At 34.8% G+C, this 21,453-nt stretch overlaps 2 protein-coding genes across 2 annotated transcripts; one reads left to right on the top strand and one right to left on the bottom strand.

Annotated features, from left to right (window-relative positions):
• Positions 1–1,670: 1,670 nt before the first annotated feature.
• LOC146134732 (E3 SUMO-protein ligase NSE2-like) lies at positions 1,671–6,613 on the top strand. The gene is made up of 6 exons (XM_083395178.1): positions 1,671–1,810; positions 3,152–3,300; positions 4,276–4,387; positions 4,990–5,099; positions 5,625–5,731; positions 6,431–6,613. Exons 1-6 carry the CDS (start codon positions 1,684–1,686, stop codon positions 6,546–6,548), a joined length of 723 nt encoding a protein of 240 aa, XP_083251304.1. The 5' UTR covers positions 1,671–1,683; the 3' UTR covers positions 6,549–6,613.
• A 609-nt stretch (positions 6,614–7,222) lies between these two features.
• Positions 7,223–11,139, bottom strand: LOC146134731 (ES1 protein homolog, mitochondrial-like). Its single transcript, XM_083395177.1, has 6 exons — positions 11,032–11,139; positions 9,662–9,714; positions 8,645–8,812; positions 8,238–8,393; positions 7,762–7,918; positions 7,223–7,471 (listed from the first exon to the last, which is right to left on the bottom strand). The coding sequence occupies exons 1-6, from the start codon at positions 11,128–11,130 to the stop codon at positions 7,343–7,345; spliced, it is 762 nt and encodes a 253-aa protein (XP_083251303.1). The 5' UTR covers positions 11,131–11,139; the 3' UTR covers positions 7,223–7,342.
• Between the last annotated feature and the right edge of the window lie 10,314 nt (positions 11,140–21,453).

Raw genomic sequence — 21,453 nt, 5'->3', positions numbered from 1 at the left:
ATGTTGGAATGTCAGATGTTTTAGAACCGACCTGAATTTACTCAAGCCATTTGCAAAAACCTCAGATATAACACAAATACATGGCTCTTATAATAAATAATTAACTAAATCAGAGGAGCTCTGAACCTGTGTAGCTCACCACAGGCGAGTGTTACGAACAGGATGCAGCAGGCAATGGTGCTATGGTTGTTTCTCGACTTGCTCCTCTCTGAGCCTGTGTAGCTCAGTTAGTAGGGCGGCGGTCCCTGTATGACTGAGGCCGTGAGTTTGAATCTCACCACAGGATGCTGTAGTTCTTGTCTTGCTTGCATTATAATCATGATAAGCCGACTGAAAAATTAATATCACACTGGAAGATTTGAATCAAAATGATCACCAAAAGAGCTGGTATCAAAGGAATTTATATTTCCTGGCAACCTTGAGCATTATCAACGGCGCACCGGTTGAGACCCTTTTTTTAGAGATTAAAAATATTTTTTAATCTATTGCCACAATGGAACTGTGGGTAGAAATTTGTATTGTAGACAAGCTGTGAGCTACATTTAGTTTAAAATCGAAACTACAAAGTAACGTTCGCCTGTAAAAAATGCATTGTTAGTGAACCTTAATTCAACCGGGCCTGGGGTGGTCGACGCGCGCATGCGCAGTGGAAAGTTTAGAACCGATAAGTAGAACTTCTGTGAGTAAATTGCTCATTCCGCCATAGTTTGATTACGGAGCTCAGCACAGGACGCGATTTTATATAACTTATTTACACGAACATAATGAAGTAACCTACTTCTGCTGTGAAGCAGTTATGACCAATAACGACAATATTTGAAATACATAGCTGATGTTTGGGTGTTAAATAATTAGATTTGTTGCAATTGATCGCGAAAGTTAATCAATATTTTTAAGTTTTTGTAATCGCTAGCGGGAAGCATTAGTAGGTTTTGGTTAAAAAATCTTTCAAAACCCACAGTTAATTTCAATTTTAGTCCAGTTATATACTAAACACTAATTATTGGCAAATCATTTTTCACTGGTCTAATTTCTTGCCTTTCACCTTGGCGCATGGGGGCGCTGTCGTGCTGAATGACCTCACGCGAACTTTGAACTTTGACCCATAAAAGAATCGATTTGTGAAAAAATTGTGGCTTTTGTTCGTATTTGTTGAGTTTTCCACTGCACGGCAACATTATTGATTTTACCACAGCTGTTTTTGCTTAGGTTTGTTAATGGAAGTGTTGAAATTTATGCAGTTTTGTTTTAAGTCACAAATGTAGAAACCTTTTGTTTACGATTTTTGGCGCTGGTCTAAAATCCTACCACAACTAACATTATTTGGGTTAGGGTGCAGGTTAGCGTTTGAGCTGGGTCAATCAATTTTATTAAATAATAATGCTTGACCCACCCTCACTCAAACACTAACTGAAAACCTAACCCAAATATTGTGTGTTGCTTTAATTTGTTTCAAAACTGTGGTAGGATTCTAGACCAGCGCCCCCAATTTTTTAATTTTCATGAGAAAGAGGCTATTCACACTGACACCAAAGTAGTTCAAATCGACATTTAATCAATTACCGGTGCAATGTGGAAATCCGTTACATATTTACTACTGCTAAAAATACTATAAGAAAATATTATGTTTTTGCAAATTCTAACAAAAACCCAAACATTTTGTCAGATTTAGATTTTATTAAAATGACAGATTCGACGAGTGACCGACATATTGAAAGTGCTTTGAATAATATTCAAAAAATGTCGGATTATATTCAAACTGGAAAAACCGAAGTTCTGGAAGTTGGAATTGACTTGCTGGAAAATAAAGGTGACAAGTTTTTAGTTTTAAAGTAATTTGTTTGTCTGCATTCTATGGCAGTTGCACACATGAATAAGCAAAATTCCCGAGAAAGATTCAATTGCGCAAAATTTCTGAACCTCGGGTGTACATAAAAACTTTAATGCATACCTCATATTGTGGTTATGTACACGAGATCTTGTAAATTGCTATTGAATGCAGACTGGTCTGTTGAATAAATCTGCCGCCTACTAGCCCACTGTACATTGCATGGCTAGTACACCAAACCTACAGGTACAAAAAAATAAAATATGCACCTGGTTTTCGTTAATGTTACGCTAGTGGGTACACTTTTGACCTTGCACCCGAACACCCCTATTTTTGTTGGCGATGCACTAAGTCCTATCCAGATGTGCTGTATTAAAAGTAAGCTTTTGTAAGCATGTCATTTAATAATAACTTCTTGGAATTTGTCTATTCTATGAGCTGAAGCCACTGGTGAAAACAAGTATTTACTGCTGACTCTAAGACCAGGTGACACTTTAAAACATTTTATATATTTCATAAGTAAACATTGAAGGTATAAATATTGCAAGAAAAAAATAGTCATTTTGAAATGACTTGAGTCTAATCAAAGCATTTTGAAAATTCGTTTAGCCCAAGTCATTGACTCAGTCATTAATACTTTGGCAAGATACTTCAATGCAGCTTTTAATTCTAACGATCACCAATGCAATTATTTCCAGTATTATTGCCATTTTGTAAAGCAGGGTTTGCCCTTCAGGGAAAAACGAGCAAGTTTATTTAGTGGCACTTTAGAGACTTATGAGTGATATAAATTAGGTGTTGATAAACGATAATGGGCTGATAGAGAGAAAAAAGTTAAGGCTGACTAAGTTTAATAAGCTTAAACAACCAGATGCTGCACATGGTTAACTTGCTGAAATTGCTGCTCTTGGAATGCTAATTTAAGTAGAAAACTGAGAAATCCATAACGGTAGTTTTGTTTTTACAGTATTTTCTTGCACTTAGACTATTATCTGTTTCTTGACACGTTATTCCGAACCTAAAAGGGTGTTTTATCTTTCAATTCATCATTTTGAAGTAGCGATACATTCTTATATTGAAATGGGTACTTTGCAAAAAAAAGTTTAGAATCCCTGCTGTAAATTAACATTTTGAAAGTAATATATGTATCTCTATTAGCACACTTTTGTAAAGTATATATATTTGGAAAACACTATTTCCGACCCTTAAATTAATTAAATTATTGAAAACTTTGACTGAATACAGGAAGCAAATGGTTTTTACCATAACAATACTTTTTATTTTGCCTTTGCATTCTTAACTTAACGTTGGGTTTTTGTTTAGTTGAAAACCCGGAGATAGACAGCCTGCAGGATTGCATTATTGAGCTTGTGAAAGCCGAGCAACGCGTCAAGGCTTTTACTCAATCGGTGAACAACATAAAAACTCGATGGCAGAACGATGAACTCGACGATTCAGACGATGTTGTGCAGGTGAAACAACTAGTGGAGATCAGCCGATATCAATTTTGGCACCGATAGCTATTCTCGATACCCATGTTTTCTTTATATACCTGGTATTTGGTTAAAATTTAATATATTTGAAAATAAAATCTAAATAACAGTTCAGTTAATTTAGCTATATTTAATTCTTACTTGCATGGTAACTTGGCATAATGCTCAACAAAAGATGAGAAAACATATCACAATTTTGTAATAAAATATCTGTGGAAATCTATCAATACCAATATATCGGTCTATCTCTTGTTTTGTGTTTTCAACCCACAAAAACATAACAGGGTTAAAATTGAATTAAAATTCGAGCAAGCACCCTGCACGTTTTCGTCCTGCAAAATTGTTTTTAACCTATTATCTAACCTGTCTTTTACTTTGCATTAACAGAATTTTGTAAGCTTGCATCATTAATTATTTACAATAAACTTGTCTCGGCTATTCAGCATTTAACATAATTTGTAAAGTCTAGAAAACCCATAATATTTTGCATTGGTGGCAGTCAGATGCATGCAAATGCCAACCCTGAATAACAAAAACATCAATTCCTGTTTTGTCTCCCCCCAAATTTTTTTACCGAGTGGTATAATCTGTGCCTAAGGTTGTTGGCGATATTAAACTTACTAAGCTATTGTTTGCAAATCCTAGGTTTAGGTTTTATAGGTTTGAAAGAATTTCTTAAAAGTAGAAAATTATGAATGAGAGGCATTAAATCTTCATAAAGCTCAAGCAAAACTTGACGTAACAACCTGAAAAACATCATATGTGATTTTTTTGATCAATGTTGCTCATTGGAACATAGTAATGATGTCATTTCGTCTCCGGCCAGACAGTCCTTATTTTTGAAAAAGAAAAAACAAATTATCCGACATTTTTAACACTAAATCCTCATATTTTCCAGTAATAATGTACAAGCAGTAAAAAATACATCAGAACTTAATTGTTTTTGTGTTGTAGATTCTTGAAAATGATCTGAAAGCAGAAGAAGAAAAATCGTTGGAAGATCGAAACGTTTGGGATCACGAACTCATGGTGACCTTTATAGAGCAAATGAAGGCAGTAGACCCAGGTGAGAAGCATTTCAAAGTTGACAGAAATGCATGATCATAAGCGCAAACTGTGAGTGTGCAGAGCGCTTTTAGACACTCTGATTTTTGGCAGGTTGTCAAAACGCCATGAAATTTTACCAAGTTACGCTCGCAATTATGTTTAATAAAATGAAATTCCCTAGTCACAGTTTTATGTCACTAAAGGTGTTCAAATATTTCCTGAATTACCACATATAGCTATGAGGCCATTGAATTCCCAAAACTAGGTTATTAATTTATAAGTAAATGCAAATTTTTATTTAATGTTACGATTTGCCCATTTTATTTTAAAATATGTTAAATTAAAACAGACAAAATTCAAGTTATAAATAGAAAGGTTTTTGCACAATGATACTTGATAATTTAGAAAATTTAATTTTCTTGCTGATAAATTGAAGAATACCCCTTGGGGGAGAATGATAATAATTGAAGTGATCTATGAGTTAAGTAAATTTGAAACCATTATTATATTTTCACTTCCACGCCAGTATCCAAATTATTCTGGGTCCACCACATTAACAAAATTTCCCAACTTGTATTACAAACAGTATGAGTGCATGAATTTGTTGGTTTTTGGTTGCAGGAGTTGTTCTAAAAACTGGTTCGAGTCCATCTGACGCGGAGTCGAACGAAGCTGAGGATGAAATTGGAGTCACAGGGGCTCAAATATCACTCAAGTGCCCAATCACTCAGGTTTGCACAATATAATAAGTATTACACATAGCAATTTATAGAAAGAATAAGGCAATCTATGGATTAAGGGTAGCAAGTCTTTGTATGTCCGAATCATGTTTTTTTTATTTAGGTTGATCATTACCGAGCAATGGTAATAATCATTGAAATCACATTCTTTGCTAATATGTATGGTTTGAGTCCCGGACACCATAATGTCGTATGCATTCTCTTTCTTTACGTTATTTATAAAGTCACATTTTAACTCCAGTTGTGGCAAACTTGCACAACAAAATCGTCAGAAAAAAATTCTATCTCAGACTTTTTTGACATTTGCAAAGTCAATGTATTTAACGAAGATGTTGGTCTGTGATAAGTTGCTTTAAAAAAATTCACATCTCAGTTCATAAACTGTGAAATTTCAAGTTTTACCATTTTCACATATTTCACAGTAGTTGAACAAACGGGCACTTTTGTAATGCTGATAAATGTGTGCCGGTGTTCAAAGGTGGCCAGCTTTATATTTACTGAGGTTTTCGTTTGTAGTGTGAGATGGTGGAGCCGGTGTTGGACAAGGTTTGCAATCACAGCTACGAGAAAGATGCGGTGACCGCTCACATTAAGCAGAACTTAAAGCGGAAGAGAACGCCAAAGTAAGTGGTTTGCAAATAATGAAATTATACTAAATTAAACAGAAACTAAAGGGAGTTAAAGTGCCTTCTGGGACAGATTTCTGTACTTTGGTAAGTTTGGCTTAAATGTTATGGTCACTGCTTGTAACTTGCATTACGAGCTCTTTAAATCTACAATCAATAATTAAATAATTGAATCCCTGGTTAATGAGATTTTTCCCTGAGCTCAGTTGTTCCACACAACTACATTAAACTGTAAAAAACGAATTTTATTGGAAGCAAATCTTTGTATGTGTCATATTTAAAATATATATAGCATTTATTTATTTTATATTGTTTTAAAGTTAAACAAGATTTGGAAGAAAAGCAAGGCAAAGATTCGAACTCACAACCCCAAACCTTGTTGAAGCCCCACTATTTCCTTAATATTGCCATTTCAGATAACTCAGCTTAATGATTGAAGACAAATATAGTTTGAGTAATGGACATCATCTTAATGAAGCTATTTCAATGCTACGCACAGTCGCACAAGTGTGTGTGGCTGAAATCTATTTAAACCTCACTTAAAAGATACAAGTGCGCATCAAAACTTCTCCATCAAGATGATGTCTCATTTGGGTTTGACATTTATTTCAAGCTACATTACAGATCCTTGTGTAGTATATCTAAGTTAATTTAGGTTTAAACTCCGCCATTTAACTGTAGTTATTGTGTTTTCAGATGCCCGCATGCAGGCTGCACCAACGTCCTACAGCTCGCCAACCTGCAAGAAAACACAGCGCTTAAACGCATTCTAACTCGCAAGAAACGAGGGGCGACCACAACACAATCAACATGAAACATCAGCAAATTGATAAAGCAGGGAAAGTAGGAACTTAGCGGAATCTTCAACGAACTGCATCCATTTTTTACAAACTTGGTGTTTTATTTGCACCAGCTGAAATGGTTTCGACAGGAATTCAGTTTACCAGAGAAAAGACTTTTAAAGCGATTGATGTTGGTATCTGACTTTTAAGGTCAAAGTTAAAGGGTGAACTGTTTTTTTGTTATTTTTTTATTCCACAGAATGTCTGCCTGCTAAAGGCATTTTAAATCACAGATCCAGAATTGTTTTAGTTGGAAACAAGCTGTAATATTTATAGACATGATAAGTCGATTTAACTTGATTTATTAGTTCCATATAACATTGAAAAGCGACCAAATTTAATTAATGGTAAATATGTCACCTTTGGTACCGTTTCTCTATTTTCCAATAATCATGTTGTGTTGTAAATGTGATGCATTTGTCCAATTTTTTAGTGAAATATTTAACAACGTAACTTTATGGTATTTTAAACCACATTTGTGCAAGCAAGGAAATTTACAGTTGTTAATAACGATTTAGAATCATTAAACTTTTTCTATATTACACACAAATGCCATAATAAGATTCTTGTTTCACTTTTATAAACTTGTTTCATAAATAGCAACTTAATAAAGGATTTTTAAATAATGTTTGTGCAAAAGCAATAAAATATGAACACAGAAAAACAGTTTCAGCATTTTGTAACAAGGTTGTTTAAAAATCATTTCTTTCTAACTTGATTTGAACTTCAGTTCGCGATTGTCAGTCACAGCATCTTATGTTGTCCATCATTGTTTAACAAGCTTCAAAGTGCCAGAGATCATTTCTCCGATCCCGTCGTAAACTTTGTGCACTGGAGCATTACACATGAACGCAGGTGTCGTCACAACCTTCTTTGCTACGTCAGTATGAGCTTCGTGGGTCAAAGGTTAAGGTCATATACACAAGGGGGTTTAAGGACAAAATTTTTAATTAGCTTCTAAAACTGCTCTGTAATTAAGTGTTAATTTATATGCTAAAACTAATTCTTGTGTCGAAATTAATTTAACTGCAAGTTAATAAGATTATCTTCTTTTTTTATAAACATTGGAAAGTAAATAATACTTTTTTTCTAATTTTTATAATGTCGTATTTACATGCTACAAATTAAATATAATAATTCTTTGGTGAATGCATATCAGTTAAAAGATAGAGATTTAAAGGATATAGTGACTTCTTTTTGCACGTGTTTGGCGCCGCACTGTTCCATGGCGCCGGCGGTTCCAGCGTAGGGCCACATTCCCCCCTCGTCCGTGGCGTGCCCAACCGTAACCTCGACCCCTGGTATGCACTTTGCCGCCAATACAGGGGCTATACACGACAATCTGGTCATAGAAGGAAGTATGTAATTTTCAAAAGACGAAAATGTGTAAAATTATTGTTCCATGAAGGGGAATTTGTTGACACAAATGTTTAATTTAAGCAAAGTTCCACACAAATTAAACATTAAAACTCTGCTGTGTATAGATAAAATAAAATGTGACCTTAATAAACCTATATACAGCCTTTTGTCTAAATTTATGTGCAATACAACTAGAATGGGAGTATTGCAGAAATTCTTGTTAAAAGTTAAGCTCAGAATAAAATCATTGCAAAATAATCGACAAATGTAGCCATAAATGTAATTTTTCTCTGATATTTTACCCAATTGGTTTCCCTGATTCTTGAAATTCCTGGATCACTCTTTTCACTTCGTCGTTAACTTTACATGAAACGTTGTCAACGGCCCATGAACAGAGGTTTTTTGCCGCACCAAATCCACCAGGAATAATAACTGCATCAAATTCTGATGATTTTAACCTAAAAATAAATAAATTACTTGGTGTTTACAATCTAGTATTGCACAATATGCAAATTTACAGTAATAGTGTATTTGCATTTTTGGGAAATTAACAACATAATCTAAAGTTATTGTAGAACTTTTTTAGACTTACTTATGTTAGATAAAGGCCAAATTTAATGCTTAACACAGCCTTAAAATTATTTGTATGAGAAAAATTGGCAAGTTTAGACTTAATATCAAATCACAACAAATAGAAATCATAGTTTACTCGGTCAACGAAGCAACTTCTCCCCTCGCAATTCTTGCCGACTCGCAAAGCACGCTGCGGTTCGGTTCCATCTCTTCCCCCCTCGTGTGGTCAATTGTATGCATCTGATCAATGTTCGGGGCGTACATCGAAACTTTGGCTCCGGCGCGACTCAAATGAACCAAACAACTGCAAAATATAAACGTTGATTGGTGAAATTATAGTTGACATTACTTTGTAAAGACTACCTCAACCTCTACCTGGAAATACGAACTTGGGGGTGTCCAATATGTGACCAAATAAAAAATGACATGCTAGCCCCCCCAAAAATTATTGGTTTAGCCAATTGTAAAAAAAATAGTAAATTTGGCATACAGCTAATTGCCATTGTTCATCCACAATATAAATCAACCGCAGCTATCACAACAACTAACAAAGTAACAATTACTTCTGGTATAGTAACATTATATTGTAGTGCTTGCTACTACACAGCTTAAAGCCAATCTGTCTTCAGAGTTTGGCTGAAAACAAATGTTTGCAAAGAAGCAGCTTATTACTGAATGGTTTGCTTGATTAAATAAAAAATGTTTTTCAGGTGTAAATAAACATTTTTATTTTTTGTAAAACAGCAAATTTAATATTAGAATGAATTAGTTACTAAACTTTGGAACACAAAGAAGTTTTTATAAGATAAAAATTAGCACGTCGGCATGTTTGAGTTGGACACCCCTGGACTAACTGAAAACCCTACAGATGTAGATCGTTTTCATAAACACAAGACAAAAATGCATTAAAGCAACTAGTTTTTAACAATTGTTACATTACAGCTTTTACAATCAAGATTAAGTTGAAAATGAATGAAGAATTATTCGAAACGTTCACAAAATGCCACCTACTTCTGCATGGGCTTTGATATTCATTCTCTGTCTAACTACAACCTCCAGCCATTATGCTCAAAAAGTTATTGGTAGTAATTTCGAACAAGCAGCAAAGTGAAGAGTTGTTAATATTACTTTTTGTGATATTATTTCAACTTACGCAGAAGCTTCATGAACTTCAGTTCCATCGTAAACTCCACAACCAGATAACACCTACAAAAATAACATTTGCAAACAAATATGTGATGGTGTTACAAAAAACATCCCAGCTGAAGCAGACCTGACAAAAACAATTATATTTGCAATACACAAGATGCATTTGGAAAGAATCACCAAATTTGTTGATCAATGCTGCAAGCAAGGTAGGCCAGAAAAACATCAATACCCTATGGTGAGGTTCGAACTCACGACCTCGGTCAAACCGGGACCTGCGTTCTACCTAAACACACCGTACAAGTGATTTGCACGGACCCTATGAGTTAAAAGAATTACATGGAACATACAAAAAGGCGGTAAAATATTCGCACATGCACCAGATCCTGATTGAAAACTTTGGATTTCGCGCAAAGGAGCAATTTTGCAGTTCAAAATTGCGCGGCTTTAATAACGTTATTTGTAACCATATACTGAAAACCATTAGCACAACCAAAGTTATGCACATTTGCGCAATTTTTTGTGTCTGGACGGTCTTACTTTCTAAACTGGCACCACATGCCAGACTAGAATAATCTAGTATGTGGTGAGCCAGTTTGAAGACTTTGGATTTGCGCAGGGGTATAACTTTACAGCTTAAATTTGTGCGGCTGTAATAACATTATTTGTAAAATTTGCAGAGCTGAAAATGAAGTACGTACTGAAAACCGATCGAGCGGTTGAAGCTTGTGCGTGTTTGAGTGATTTTTTCGCTGTTAATCACATTTATTGTTGATTTTACTTAAAATGCGCAGCTATCTAATTGAGCAACTTACTTTCTAACCTGGGCGATATCTCACAACCTCTGGCCATACCAGGACCGCAAAAAATATTGGCCAACATTTATAATGCTATAATACACAGAGCAATCAAGTTGAGTGTCTGCTAAGCTTTATAAGGCGGGACGCACACTTAGCGAGCGCGATTTTTTTGGCATAAGAGCATTTCTATTTAATTTCTTGGAAATTTTTAATACATTGCCGAAAATAAAAAAAAAAGTTAGAAAATATATATAAATTTTTGGATACGCCTGTTTGTCCGCGGCGCACTTGAAAGCCTTCCACAGCACAGCGGCAAAGAAGGCTAATATAGTTCGAAAGACAGCATTAAAACAGAAACAAACTGGACGTAGAACGATGATTCGCGCAAAAATATTTCGCAGTTACGTAGTTAAAAAATTATAAAAGTATTTGAGATGGACTCGTGTCTAATTTGTCAGAGGCGGCGGGCCGGATGAATTTCATTGGCGGCCCGCGGGCCGTAGGTTACCGACCTCTGATTTAGAGCATCGTCCACCAAACAATGTTTTATTTGATAATACAGTTTGTTTATTCTTACCACTGCAACTTTTGCATTCATAACTCCAGGACTGATGTGAATGAAACGCTTATTCAACAAACTTTTGCACCTAATTGATCTCGCCAAAATGTTGTTCATTGTACGATCATTTCTGCAAAAGGCATAAGTATGATATTAGCAACAACAATATAACCTAATCATCCATAAAACCATTAAAAGGTTTTAAACAGAAAAGTTAAATCTTAAACGAAGCAAAGAACGAACTTCGTCGGGGAAAACCCTATTGTGCTACAAAAAATTCAAGTATTGTGGTTCAAGCAAATATTCCTTAAATGCTGAAAAAAAATTACGCTTCTTAGAAACACTTTGGTGGTAGGTTGCAAACCTTCACGTTGTAGTGTAGGGCGCACGACTAATTGCCGACTAAGAGCTTTTGTGTTTACGGTTTATTGTCTACTCGCACCAAAGTGTAAAGTACTTACTGGCTTGCAAATGTCTATTTAAGACCGCTTTCCGCTTGTAAAACTAACTAATACAATTATTAATCACCAGAAGCATTTTGGCTAACAAGTTATACGCACGCAACCTTCAAGTCAACTTAAAATTGAGTCAGGAGTTCAACTAAATTAATCCCGTGCCCCACAGTACCACTGTTATCGCTCTAACGAGCAACTAATTGCAACGCAACTTGTTGCAAACTCATTTAATAAATCGACGACCCGTCGACGTTCCGCATGTTATCGTCTTTCCTCCGCCCATTCCGAGACCTGCGGCGAACCCCAGAAGGCCTTTGTTAAGGTAACAGTAATATCTGCGAAATGTCAAAAGGGTTGTCAAATTGGAAGAAACATCTCCTCGCCAACATCTGCATGAACAGCAATTGTGACATCCTATGTTTACAAGAAACACACCGTGGTCCCAGTAACAACCGACCAAAAATATTCGGTATGACACTGGCAGTTGAACGCCCACATGAGAAGTACGGAAGCGTAATAACCTGGAACTGTCGCCGAATCCACATCTCTCACCGATGACAATAACATCGAGGCTCTGACGATCGAGCTTAGTGGAGTCGCGATTACATCAGTCTACAAACCGCCGGGAAGTTCTTTCCTGATGCCAACTCTACCTGCCTCCAAGCCGCAAGTAGTTATTGGAGATTTCAATAGCCACAGTGTAACCTGGGGCTATAACGAATCAAACCCTGATGGTGATGCAGTGGAGTCATGGACTGAACAAGCCAGCTGAGCCTTGTTCACGATGCAAAGCTGCCAAAATCCTTCAACAGCGGGCGGTGGAAGAAGGGCTAATGGCAGCCACTTCGTCATATTGTTGTTTACACAGAGAATTTTATTTTAATCGCTGTGTCGTAACGGAAAATTTTCAGTAAAAATCTATGGCCTAAATTCTTTGCAATCCCTTTCAATGTTTGCGTTACTTCTTGCAGCCAATGTGCAAGATTCAATTTTTTGACACCAATTTTTATGCGTCAAGGCATTTACATCCGTTTTAGCATATGTTTTCAAAACGCCGATCCACGCCGCGGTGTAAACAAAAATCAGTTTCCCCGGTCGTGTGGTATTCAAACTGTTGTCATTTAACTGAAGTCAGAGGCTGTTTCGCAATCGCGTTTTGACGTAAAAATTGTATGTTTCGTGTCAGAAATAAGTGCAAAGAAGGTTTTGAGGGATCCGCCCTTGTCACGTGACCTTTTATTAGACATTGTAAGAATTAATGACGTAAATCCTTCTTTGTTCGCAGAAATTTTGTTAACTGATTCTCGTCTATAAATAGCGTGTTCAATCAATATAAAATGGCTTTTACAGCTTTTACCCAGATATCAAACTCGAGTGCTTTTGTGACTGAAGCAGATTTCGTTATTATGAATTGCAGTATCGAATGAAGTCTTGTCTGTTACTCAAGGAACCAATTGGAGTGCTCGCATGTTAGAAGCAGAAGATGAACATTTCAATTTGAATGCAGCATCTACATTGTAGTCGTGAGATTGGTACATCGAGGCACAAAAGGCAATTAAATGAGTACTTGTTATTAACTACATCTATAGGCTATAACCCTGATCTAGCCTTTGTTAGCCACAACCTCGCCTCGCTCAGCACGAAGATGGTCCTTGATCCCATTCCTAAGACGCAACGTCGCCCGATCGGAATTGAAGTGAATGCGGCCATCCGTTCAGCGACAATTTCATTTCGTCGTCGTTTCAATTTCAAGAAGACCGATTGGGAAGGATTCACCAATGAGATCGAACAGCAAATACAAAGCATTGTTCCCCTCCCCGATAACTACAGAAATATTGTGTAAGGCAGCTCGCCGAAACATTCCTATAGAGGCTGCTGCACTAACTACATACCAGGCATTACATCACACGACAATGATCATCTGTACTCCAAGTACATCCATCTGTACAAAAGCAACCCCTTTGCTGTCGAAACTATAGCAGCTGGGGAGGAATTGATCACCGCCATATCGCAACAACGGCAAAATACCTGGCAAGCACTTGTGGAGGACAGTGATATGGCCAGAAATAGTCGAAAAGCCTGGAGCCTTATTAAAAAGCTGAGTAATGATAAAAACAAGCCGACAAACCAACACTGCAACATCACATCTAATCAAATAGCACATCAACTGTTGCTAAATGGTAAAGCACCACAAGCTCGAAAGCAGCTGAAGCCCAAGATTCGCCAGAAAGACCTACAGAATTTATGCTTTACAAAGCCTTTTTCCGCTGACGAGCTTGCCAATGGCATTAACAGCCTAAAGTATGGGAAAGCGATTGGTCTTGATAATGTATTCACTGAGGAGCTGAAGCATCTTGGCCAAACACCTTGGATTGGTTGCTCGAGCTCTTTAATAACTGCCTTGCCAAAATTTGGCAAAGCTATCTTGGTGTTTTTTCGATTTTAGATGGTTTTAGAAAATCCAATTTTTATGGGAATTTAACGGAATTTTCAACAAAAACCGGTTAGAACCGCCTTAAACTGGTTCAATCAAAAATTTGAGGCAATTAGAAGCAAAAAAATTTTTGGTTAATTTTGAAAATTTGGCAAGGGTTATAGCCTTGGTGTTTTTTCGATTCTAGATGGTTTTAGTAAATCCAATTTTTATGGGAATTTAACGGAATTTTCAACAAAAAACGGTAAGAACCGCCTTAAACTGGTTTAATCTAGAATTTGGGCAATTGGGAGCAAACAAATTTTTGGTTAATTTTGAAAATTTGGCAAGGGTTATAGCCTTGGTGTTTTTTCGATTTTAGATGGTTTTTAGAAAATCCATTTTTTATGGGTGTTTACCGGAATTTTCATGAAAAAACGGTTAGACCGCCTTAAACTGGTTTAATCAAGAATTTGGGGCAATTAGGAGCAAAAACGTTTTTTGTGGAAATTTGAAAATTTGGCAAACCTATATACCCTTGGTGTTTTTTCGATTTTGGATGATTATTAGAAAATCCAATTTTTGTGGAAATTTACCGGAATTTTACAACAAAAACCGGTTAGAACCGCCTTAAACTGGTTCAATCAAAAATTTGGGGCAATTAGGAGCGAAAAAGTATTTTGGTGAAATTTGAAAATTTGGCAAACCTATATACCCTTGGTGTTTTTTCGATTTTGGATGATTATTAGAAAATCCAATTTTTGTGGAAATTTACCGGAATTTTACAACAAAAACCGGTTAGAACCGCCTTAAACTGGTTCAATCAAAAATTTGGGGCGATTAGGAGCAAAAATTTTTTTGGTGAAATTTGAAAATTTAGCCTTGCTGTTTTTTCGATTTTTGACGGTTTTCAGAAAATCCAATTTTTATGAGAATTTAACGGAATTTTACAACAAAAACCGGTTAGAACCGCCTTAAACTGGTTTAATCAAGAATTTGGCGCAATTAGGAGCAAAAAAGTTTTTTGGTGGAATTTGAAAATTTGGCAAAGCTATCTTGGTGTTTTTTCGATTTTAGATGATTATTAGAAAATCCATTTTTTATGGGAATTTAACGCAATTTTCAACAAAAACCGGTTAGAACCGCCTTAAAATGGTTTATTAAGAATTTTGGGCAATTAGGAGCAAAATAGTATTATGGTGAAATTTGAAAATTTGGCAAGGCTATTGGTGTTTTTTCGATTTTAGATGGTTTTTAGAAAATCAATTTTTATGGGAATTTACCGGAATTTTCAACAAAAACCGGTTAGAACCGCCTTAAACTGGTTTAATCAAGAATTTGGGGCAATTACGAGCAAACAAATTTTTGGTGAATTTTGAAAATTTGGCAAGGCTATAGCCTTGGTGTTTTTTCGAATTTAGATGGTTTTAGAAAATCCATTTTTTATGGGAATTTATCGGAATTTTCAACAAAAACCGGTTAGAACCGCCTTAAACTGGTTTAATCAAGAATTTGAGGCGATTAGGAGCAAAAAAGTTTTTTGGTGGAATTTGAAAATTTGGCAAAGCTATCTTGGTGTTTTTTCGATTTTAGATGGTTTTTAAAAAATCCAATTTTTATGGGAATATAACGGAATTTTCAACAAAAACCGTTTAGAACCGCATTAAACTGGTTTAATCAAGAATTTGGGGCAATTAGGAGCAAAAAAGTATTTTGGTGAAATTTGAAAATTTCGCAAGGCTATAGCCTTGGTGTTTTTTCGAATTTAGATGGTTTTAGAAAATCCATTTTTTATGGGAATTTAACGGAATTTTCAACAAAAACCGGTTAGAACCGCCTTAAACTGGTTCAATCAAAAATTTGAGGCAATTAGGAGCAAAAAAATTTTTGGTTCATTTTGAAAATTTGGCAAGGGTTATAGCCTTGGTGTTTTTTAGATTCTAGATGGTTTTAGTAAATCCAATTTTTATGGGAATTTAACGGAATTTTCAACAAAAACCGGTTAGAACCGCCTTAAAATGGTTTATTAAGAATTTTGGGCAATTAGAAGCAAAATAGTTTTATGTTAAAATTTGAAAATTTTGCAAGGCTATTGGTGTTTTTTCGATTTTAGATGGTTTTTAGAAAACCCATTTTTATGGGAATTTAATGGAATTTTTAACAAAAACCGGTTAGAACCGCCTTAAACTGGTTTATTAAGAATTTGGGGCAATTAGGAGCAAAAACGTTTTTTGGGGAAATTTAAAATTTGGCAAGGCTGTAGCCTTGGTGTTTTTTCGACTTTAGATGGATTTTAGAAAATCCAATTTTTGTGGGAATTTACCGGAATTTTCAACAAAAACCGGTTAGAACCACCTTAAACTGGTTCAATAAAAAATTTGGGGAAATTAGGAGCGAAAAAGTATTTTGGTGAAATTTGAAAATTTGGCAAGGCTATTGGTGTTTTTTCGATTTTAGATGGATTTTAGAAAATCCAATTTATATGGGAATTTACCGGAATTTTACAACAAAATCCGGTTAGAACCGCCTTAAACAGGTTTATTAAGAATTTGGAGCAATTAGGAGCAAAAACGTTTTTTGGGGAAATTTGAAAATATGGCAAGGCTGTAGCCTTGGTGTTTTTTCGATTTTAGATGGTTTTAGAAAATCCAATTTTTATGGGAATTTACCGGAATTTTCAACAAAAACCGGTTAGAACCGCCTTAAATTGGTTTAATCCAGAATTTGGGGCGATTAGAAGCAAAAAAGTTTTTTGGTGGAATTTGAAAATTTGGCAAAGCTATCTTGGTGTTTTTTCGATTTTAGATGGTTTTAGAAAATCCATTTTTTATGGGTGTTTACCGGATTTTTCATGAAAAAACGGTTAGACCGCATTAAACTGGTTTAATCAAGAATTTGGGGCAATTAGGAGCAAAAACGTTTTTTGGGGTAATTTGAAAATTTGGCAGGGCTATAGCCTTGGTGTTTTTTCGATTTTAGATGGATTTTAGAAAATCCAATTTTTGTGAGAATTTACCGGAATTTTCAACAAAAACCGGTTAGAACCGCCTTAAACTGGTTTAATCAAAAATTTGGGGCAATTAGGAGCGAAAAAGTATTTTGGTGAAATTTGAAAATTTGGCAAGGCTATTGGTGTATTTTCGATTTTTGACGGTTTTCAGAAAATCCAATTTTTATGAGAGTTTACCGGAATTTTACAACAAAATCCGGTTAGAACCGCCTTAAACTGGTGTATTAAGAATTTGGGGCAATTAGGAGCAAAAACGTTTTTTGGGGAAATTTGAAAATATGGCAAGGCTGTAGCCTTGGTGTTTTTTCGATTTTAAATAGATTTTAGAAAATCCAATTTTTATGTAAATTTACCGGAATTTTGAACAAAAACCGGTTAGAACCGCCTTAAAATGGTTTAATCAAGAATTTGAGGCGATTAGGAGCAAAAAAGTTTTTTGGTGGAATTTGAAAATTTGGCTAAACTATCTTGGTGTTTTTTCGAATTTAGATGGTTTTTAAAAAATCCAATTTTTATTGGAATATAACGGAACTTTCAACAAAAACCGGTTAGAACCGCATTAAACTGGTTTAATCAAGAATTTGGGGCAATTAGGAGCAAAAAAGTATTTCGGTGAAATTTGAAAATTTCGCAAGGCTATAGCTTTGGTGTTTTTTCGAATTTAGATGGTTTTTAGAAAATCCATTTTTTATGGGAATTTAACGGAATTTTCAACAAAAACCGGTTACAACCGCCTTAAACTGGTTCAATCAAAAATTTGAGGCAATTAGGAGCAAAAAAATTTTTGGTTAATTTTAAAAATTTGGCAAGGGTCATAGCCTTGGTGTTTTTTAGATTCTAGATGGTTTTAGTAAATCCAATTTTTATGGGAATTTAACGGAATTTTCAACAAAAACCGGTAAGAACAGCCTTAAACTGGTTTAATCTAGAATTTGGGGCAATTGGGAGCAAAAAAATTTTTGGTTAATTTTGAAAATTTGGCAAGGGTTATAGCCTTGGTGTTTTTTCGATTTTAGATGGTTTTTAGAAAATCCATTTTTTATGGGTGTTTACCGGAATTTTCAACAATAAACGGTTAGACCGCCTTAAACTGGTTTAATCAAGAATTTGGGGAAATTAGGAGCAAAAACATTTTTTGGGGAAATTTGAAGATTTGGCTAGGCTATAGCCTTGGTGTTTTTTCGATTTTAGATGGATTTTAGAAAATCCAATTTTTATGGGAATTTACCGGAATTTTCAACAAAAACCGGTTAGAACCGCCTTAAACTGGTTCAATAAAAAATTTGGGGCAATTAGGAGCGAAAAAGAATTTTGTTGAAATTTGAAAATTTGGCAAGGCTATTGGTGTTTTTTCGATTTTAGTTGGATTTTAGAAAATCCAATTTATATGGGAATTTACCGGAATTTTACAACAAAATCCGGTTAGAACCGCCTTAAACTGGTTTAATCAAGAATTTGGGGCAATTAGGAGCAAAAACGTTTTTTGGGGAAATTTGAAAATATGGCAAGGCTGTAGCCTTGGTGTTTTATCGATTTTAGATAGTTTTAGAAAATCCATTTTTTATGGGAGTTTACCCGAATTTTCAACAAAAAACGGTTAGAATCGCCTAAAACTGGTTTAATCAACAATTTGGGGCAATTAGGAGCAAAAATGTTTTTTGGTGGAATTTGAAAATTTGGCAAAGCTATCTTGATGTTTTATCGATTTTAGATGGTTTTAGAAAATCCATTTTTTATGGGAATTTACCGGAATTTTCATGAAAAAACGGTTAGACCGCCTTAAACTGGTTTAATCAAGAATTTGGGGCAATTAGGAGCAAAAATGTTTTTTGGTGAAATTTGAAAATTTGGCAAGGCTGTATAGCCTTGGTGTTTTTTAGATTCTAGATGGTTTTAGTAAATCCAATTTTTATGGGAATTTAACGGAATTTTCAACAAAAACCGGTTAGAACCGCCTTAAAATGGTTTATTAAGAATTTTGGGCAATTAGAAGCAAAATAGTTTTATGTTAAAATTTGAAAATTTTGCAAGGCAATTGGTGTTTTTTCGATTTTAGATGGTTTTAGAAAATCCAATTTTTATGGGAATTTAATGGAATTTTCAACAAAAACCGGTTAGAACCGCCTTAAACTGGTTTAATCAAGAATTTGGGGCAATTACGAGCAAACAAATTTTTGGTGAATTTTGAAAATTTGGCAAGGCTATAGCCTTGGTGTTTTTTCGATTTTAGATGGTTTTTAAAAAATCCAATTTTTATGGGAATATAACGGAATTTTCAACAAAAACCGTTTAGAACCGCATTAAACTGGTTTAATCAAGAATTTGGGGCAATTAGGAGCAAAAAAGTATTTTGGTGAAACTTGAAAATTTCGCAAGGTTATAGCCTTGGTGTTTTTTCGAATTTAGATGGTTTTAGAAAATCCATTTTTTATGGGAATTTACCGGAATTTTCAACAAAAACCGGTTAGAACCGCCTTAAACTGGTTCAATCAAAAATTTGAGGCAATTAGGAGCAAAAAAATTTTTGGTTCATTTTGAAAATTTGGCAAGGGTTATAGCCTTGGTGTTTTTTAGATTCTAGATGGTTTTAGTAAATCCAATTTTTATGGGAATTTAACGGAATTTTCAACAAAAACCGGTTAGAACCGCCTTAAAATGGTTTATTAAGAATTTTGGGCAATTAGAAGCAAAATAGTTTTATGTTAAAATTTGAAAATTTTGCAAGGCTATTGGTGTTTTTTCGATTTTAGATGGTTTTTGGAAAACCCATTTTTATGGGAATTTAATGGAATTTTCAACAAAAACCGGTTAGAACCGCCTTAAACTGGTTTATTAAGAATTTGGGGCAATTAGGAGCAAAAACGTTTTTTGGGGCAATTTAAAATTTTGCAAGGCTGTAGCCTTGGTGTTTTTTCGACTTTAGATGGATTTTAGAAAATCCAATTTTTGTGGGAATTTACCGGAATTTTCAACAAAAACCGGTTAGAACCGCCTTAAACTGGTTCAATAAAAAATTGGGGGAAATTAGGAGCGAAAAAGTATTTTGGTGAAATTTGAAAATTTGGCAAGGCTATTGGTGTTTTTTCGATTTTAGATGGATTTTAGAAAATCCAATTTATATGGGAATTTACCGGAATTTTACAACAAAATCCGGTTAGAACCGCCTTAAACTGGTTTAATCAAGAATTTGGGGCAATTAGGAGCAAAAACGTTTTTTGGGGAAATTTGAAAATTTGGCAGGGCTATAGCCTTGGTGTTTTTTCGATTTTAGATGGTTTTAGAAAATCCATTTTTTATGGGTGTTTACCGGAATTTTCATGAAAAAGCGGTTAGACCGCATTAAACTGGTTTAATCAAGAATTTGGGGCAATTAGGAGCAAAAACGTTTTTTGGGGTAATTTGAAAATTTGGCAGGGCTATATAGCCTTGGTGTTTTTTCGATTTTAGATGGATTTTAGAAAATCCAATTTTTGTGAGAATTTACCGGAATTTTCAACAAAAACCGGTTAGAACCGCCTTAAACTGGTTTAATCAAGAATTTGGGGCAATTAGGAGCAAAAAAGTATTATGGTGAAATTTGAAAATTTGGCAAGGCTATAACCTTAGTGTTTTTTCGATTTTAGATGGATTTTAGAAAATCCAATTTTTATGAGAATTTACCGGAATTTTACAACAAAAACTGGTTAGAACCGCCTTAAACTGGTTAAATCAAGAATTTGGGGCAATTAGGAGCAAAAAAGTATTATGGTGAAATTTGAAAATTTGGCAAAGCGATTGGTGTATTTTCGATTTTTGACGGTTTTCAGAAAATCCAATTTTTATGAGAGTTTACCGGAATTTTACAACAAAATCCGGTTAAAACCGCCTTAAACTGGTGTATTAAGAATTTGGGGCAATTAGGAGCAAAAACGTTTTTTGGGGAAATTTGAAAATATGGCAAGGCTGTAGCCTTGGTGTTTTTTCGATTTTAAATAGATTTTAGAAAATCCAATTTTTATGTGAATTTACCGGAATTTTGAACAAAAACCGGTTAGAACCGCCTTAAAATGGTTTAATCAAGAATTTGAGGCGATTAGGAGCAAAAAAGTTTTTTGGTGGAATTTAAAAATTTGGCAAAGCTATCTTGGTGTTTTTTCGATTTTAGATGGTTTTTAAAAAATCCAATTTTTATGGGAATATAACGGAACTTTCAACAAAAACCGTTTAGAACCGCCTTAAACTGGTTTAATCTAGAATTTGGGGCAATTGGGAGCGAAAAATATTTTGGTGAAATTTGAAAATTTCGCAAGGCTGTAGCTTTGGTGTTTTTTCGAATTTAGATGGTTTTTAAAAAATCCAATTTTTATGGGAATATAACGGAACTTTCAACAAAAACCGGTTAGAACCGCATTAAACTGGTTTAATCTAGAATTTGGGGCAATTGGGAGCAAAAAAATTTTTGGTTTATTTTGAAAATTTGGCAAGGGTTATAGCCTTGGTGTTTTTTCGATTTTAGATGGTTTTTAGAAAATCCATTTTTTATGGGTGTTTACCGGAATTTTCATGAGAAAACGGTTAGACCG

This window comes from Ascidiella aspersa, chromosome 8, assembly GCF_963924565.1.
Source record: "Ascidiella aspersa chromosome 8, kaAscAspe10.2, whole genome shotgun sequence".
NCBI lineage: Eukaryota > Metazoa > Chordata > Ascidiacea > Phlebobranchia > Ascidiidae > Ascidiella > Ascidiella aspersa.
Note: the sequence above shows the minus strand (reverse complement) of the source record. Positions and strands in the feature narration are given on the sequence as shown.

Coding starts and splice junctions, on each gene's coding strand:
- LOC146134732 (XM_083395178.1), top strand. CDS start 1,684: ATGACAGATTCGACGAGTGACCGACATATTGAAAGTGCTTTGAATAAT. Junction 1,811..3,151: donor TGACTTGCTGGAAAATAAAG/GTGACAAGTTTT, acceptor GTTTTTGTTTAG/TTGAAAACCCGGAGATAGAC. Junction 3,301..4,275: donor ATTCAGACGATGTTGTGCAG/GTGAAACAACTA, acceptor TTTGTGTTGTAG/ATTCTTGAAAATGATCTGAA.
- LOC146134731 (XM_083395177.1), bottom strand. CDS start 11,130: ATGAACAACATTTTGGCGAGATCAATTAGGTGCAAAAGTTTGTTGAAT. Junction 9,715..11,031: donor TGAATGCAAAAGTTGCAGTG/GTAAGAATAAAC, acceptor TTATTTTTGTAG/GTGTTATCTGGTTGTGGAGT. Junction 7,472..7,761: donor ACGTGCAAAAAGAAGTCACT/ATATCCTTTAAA, acceptor CCTTTGACCCAC/GAAGCTCATACTGACGTAGC.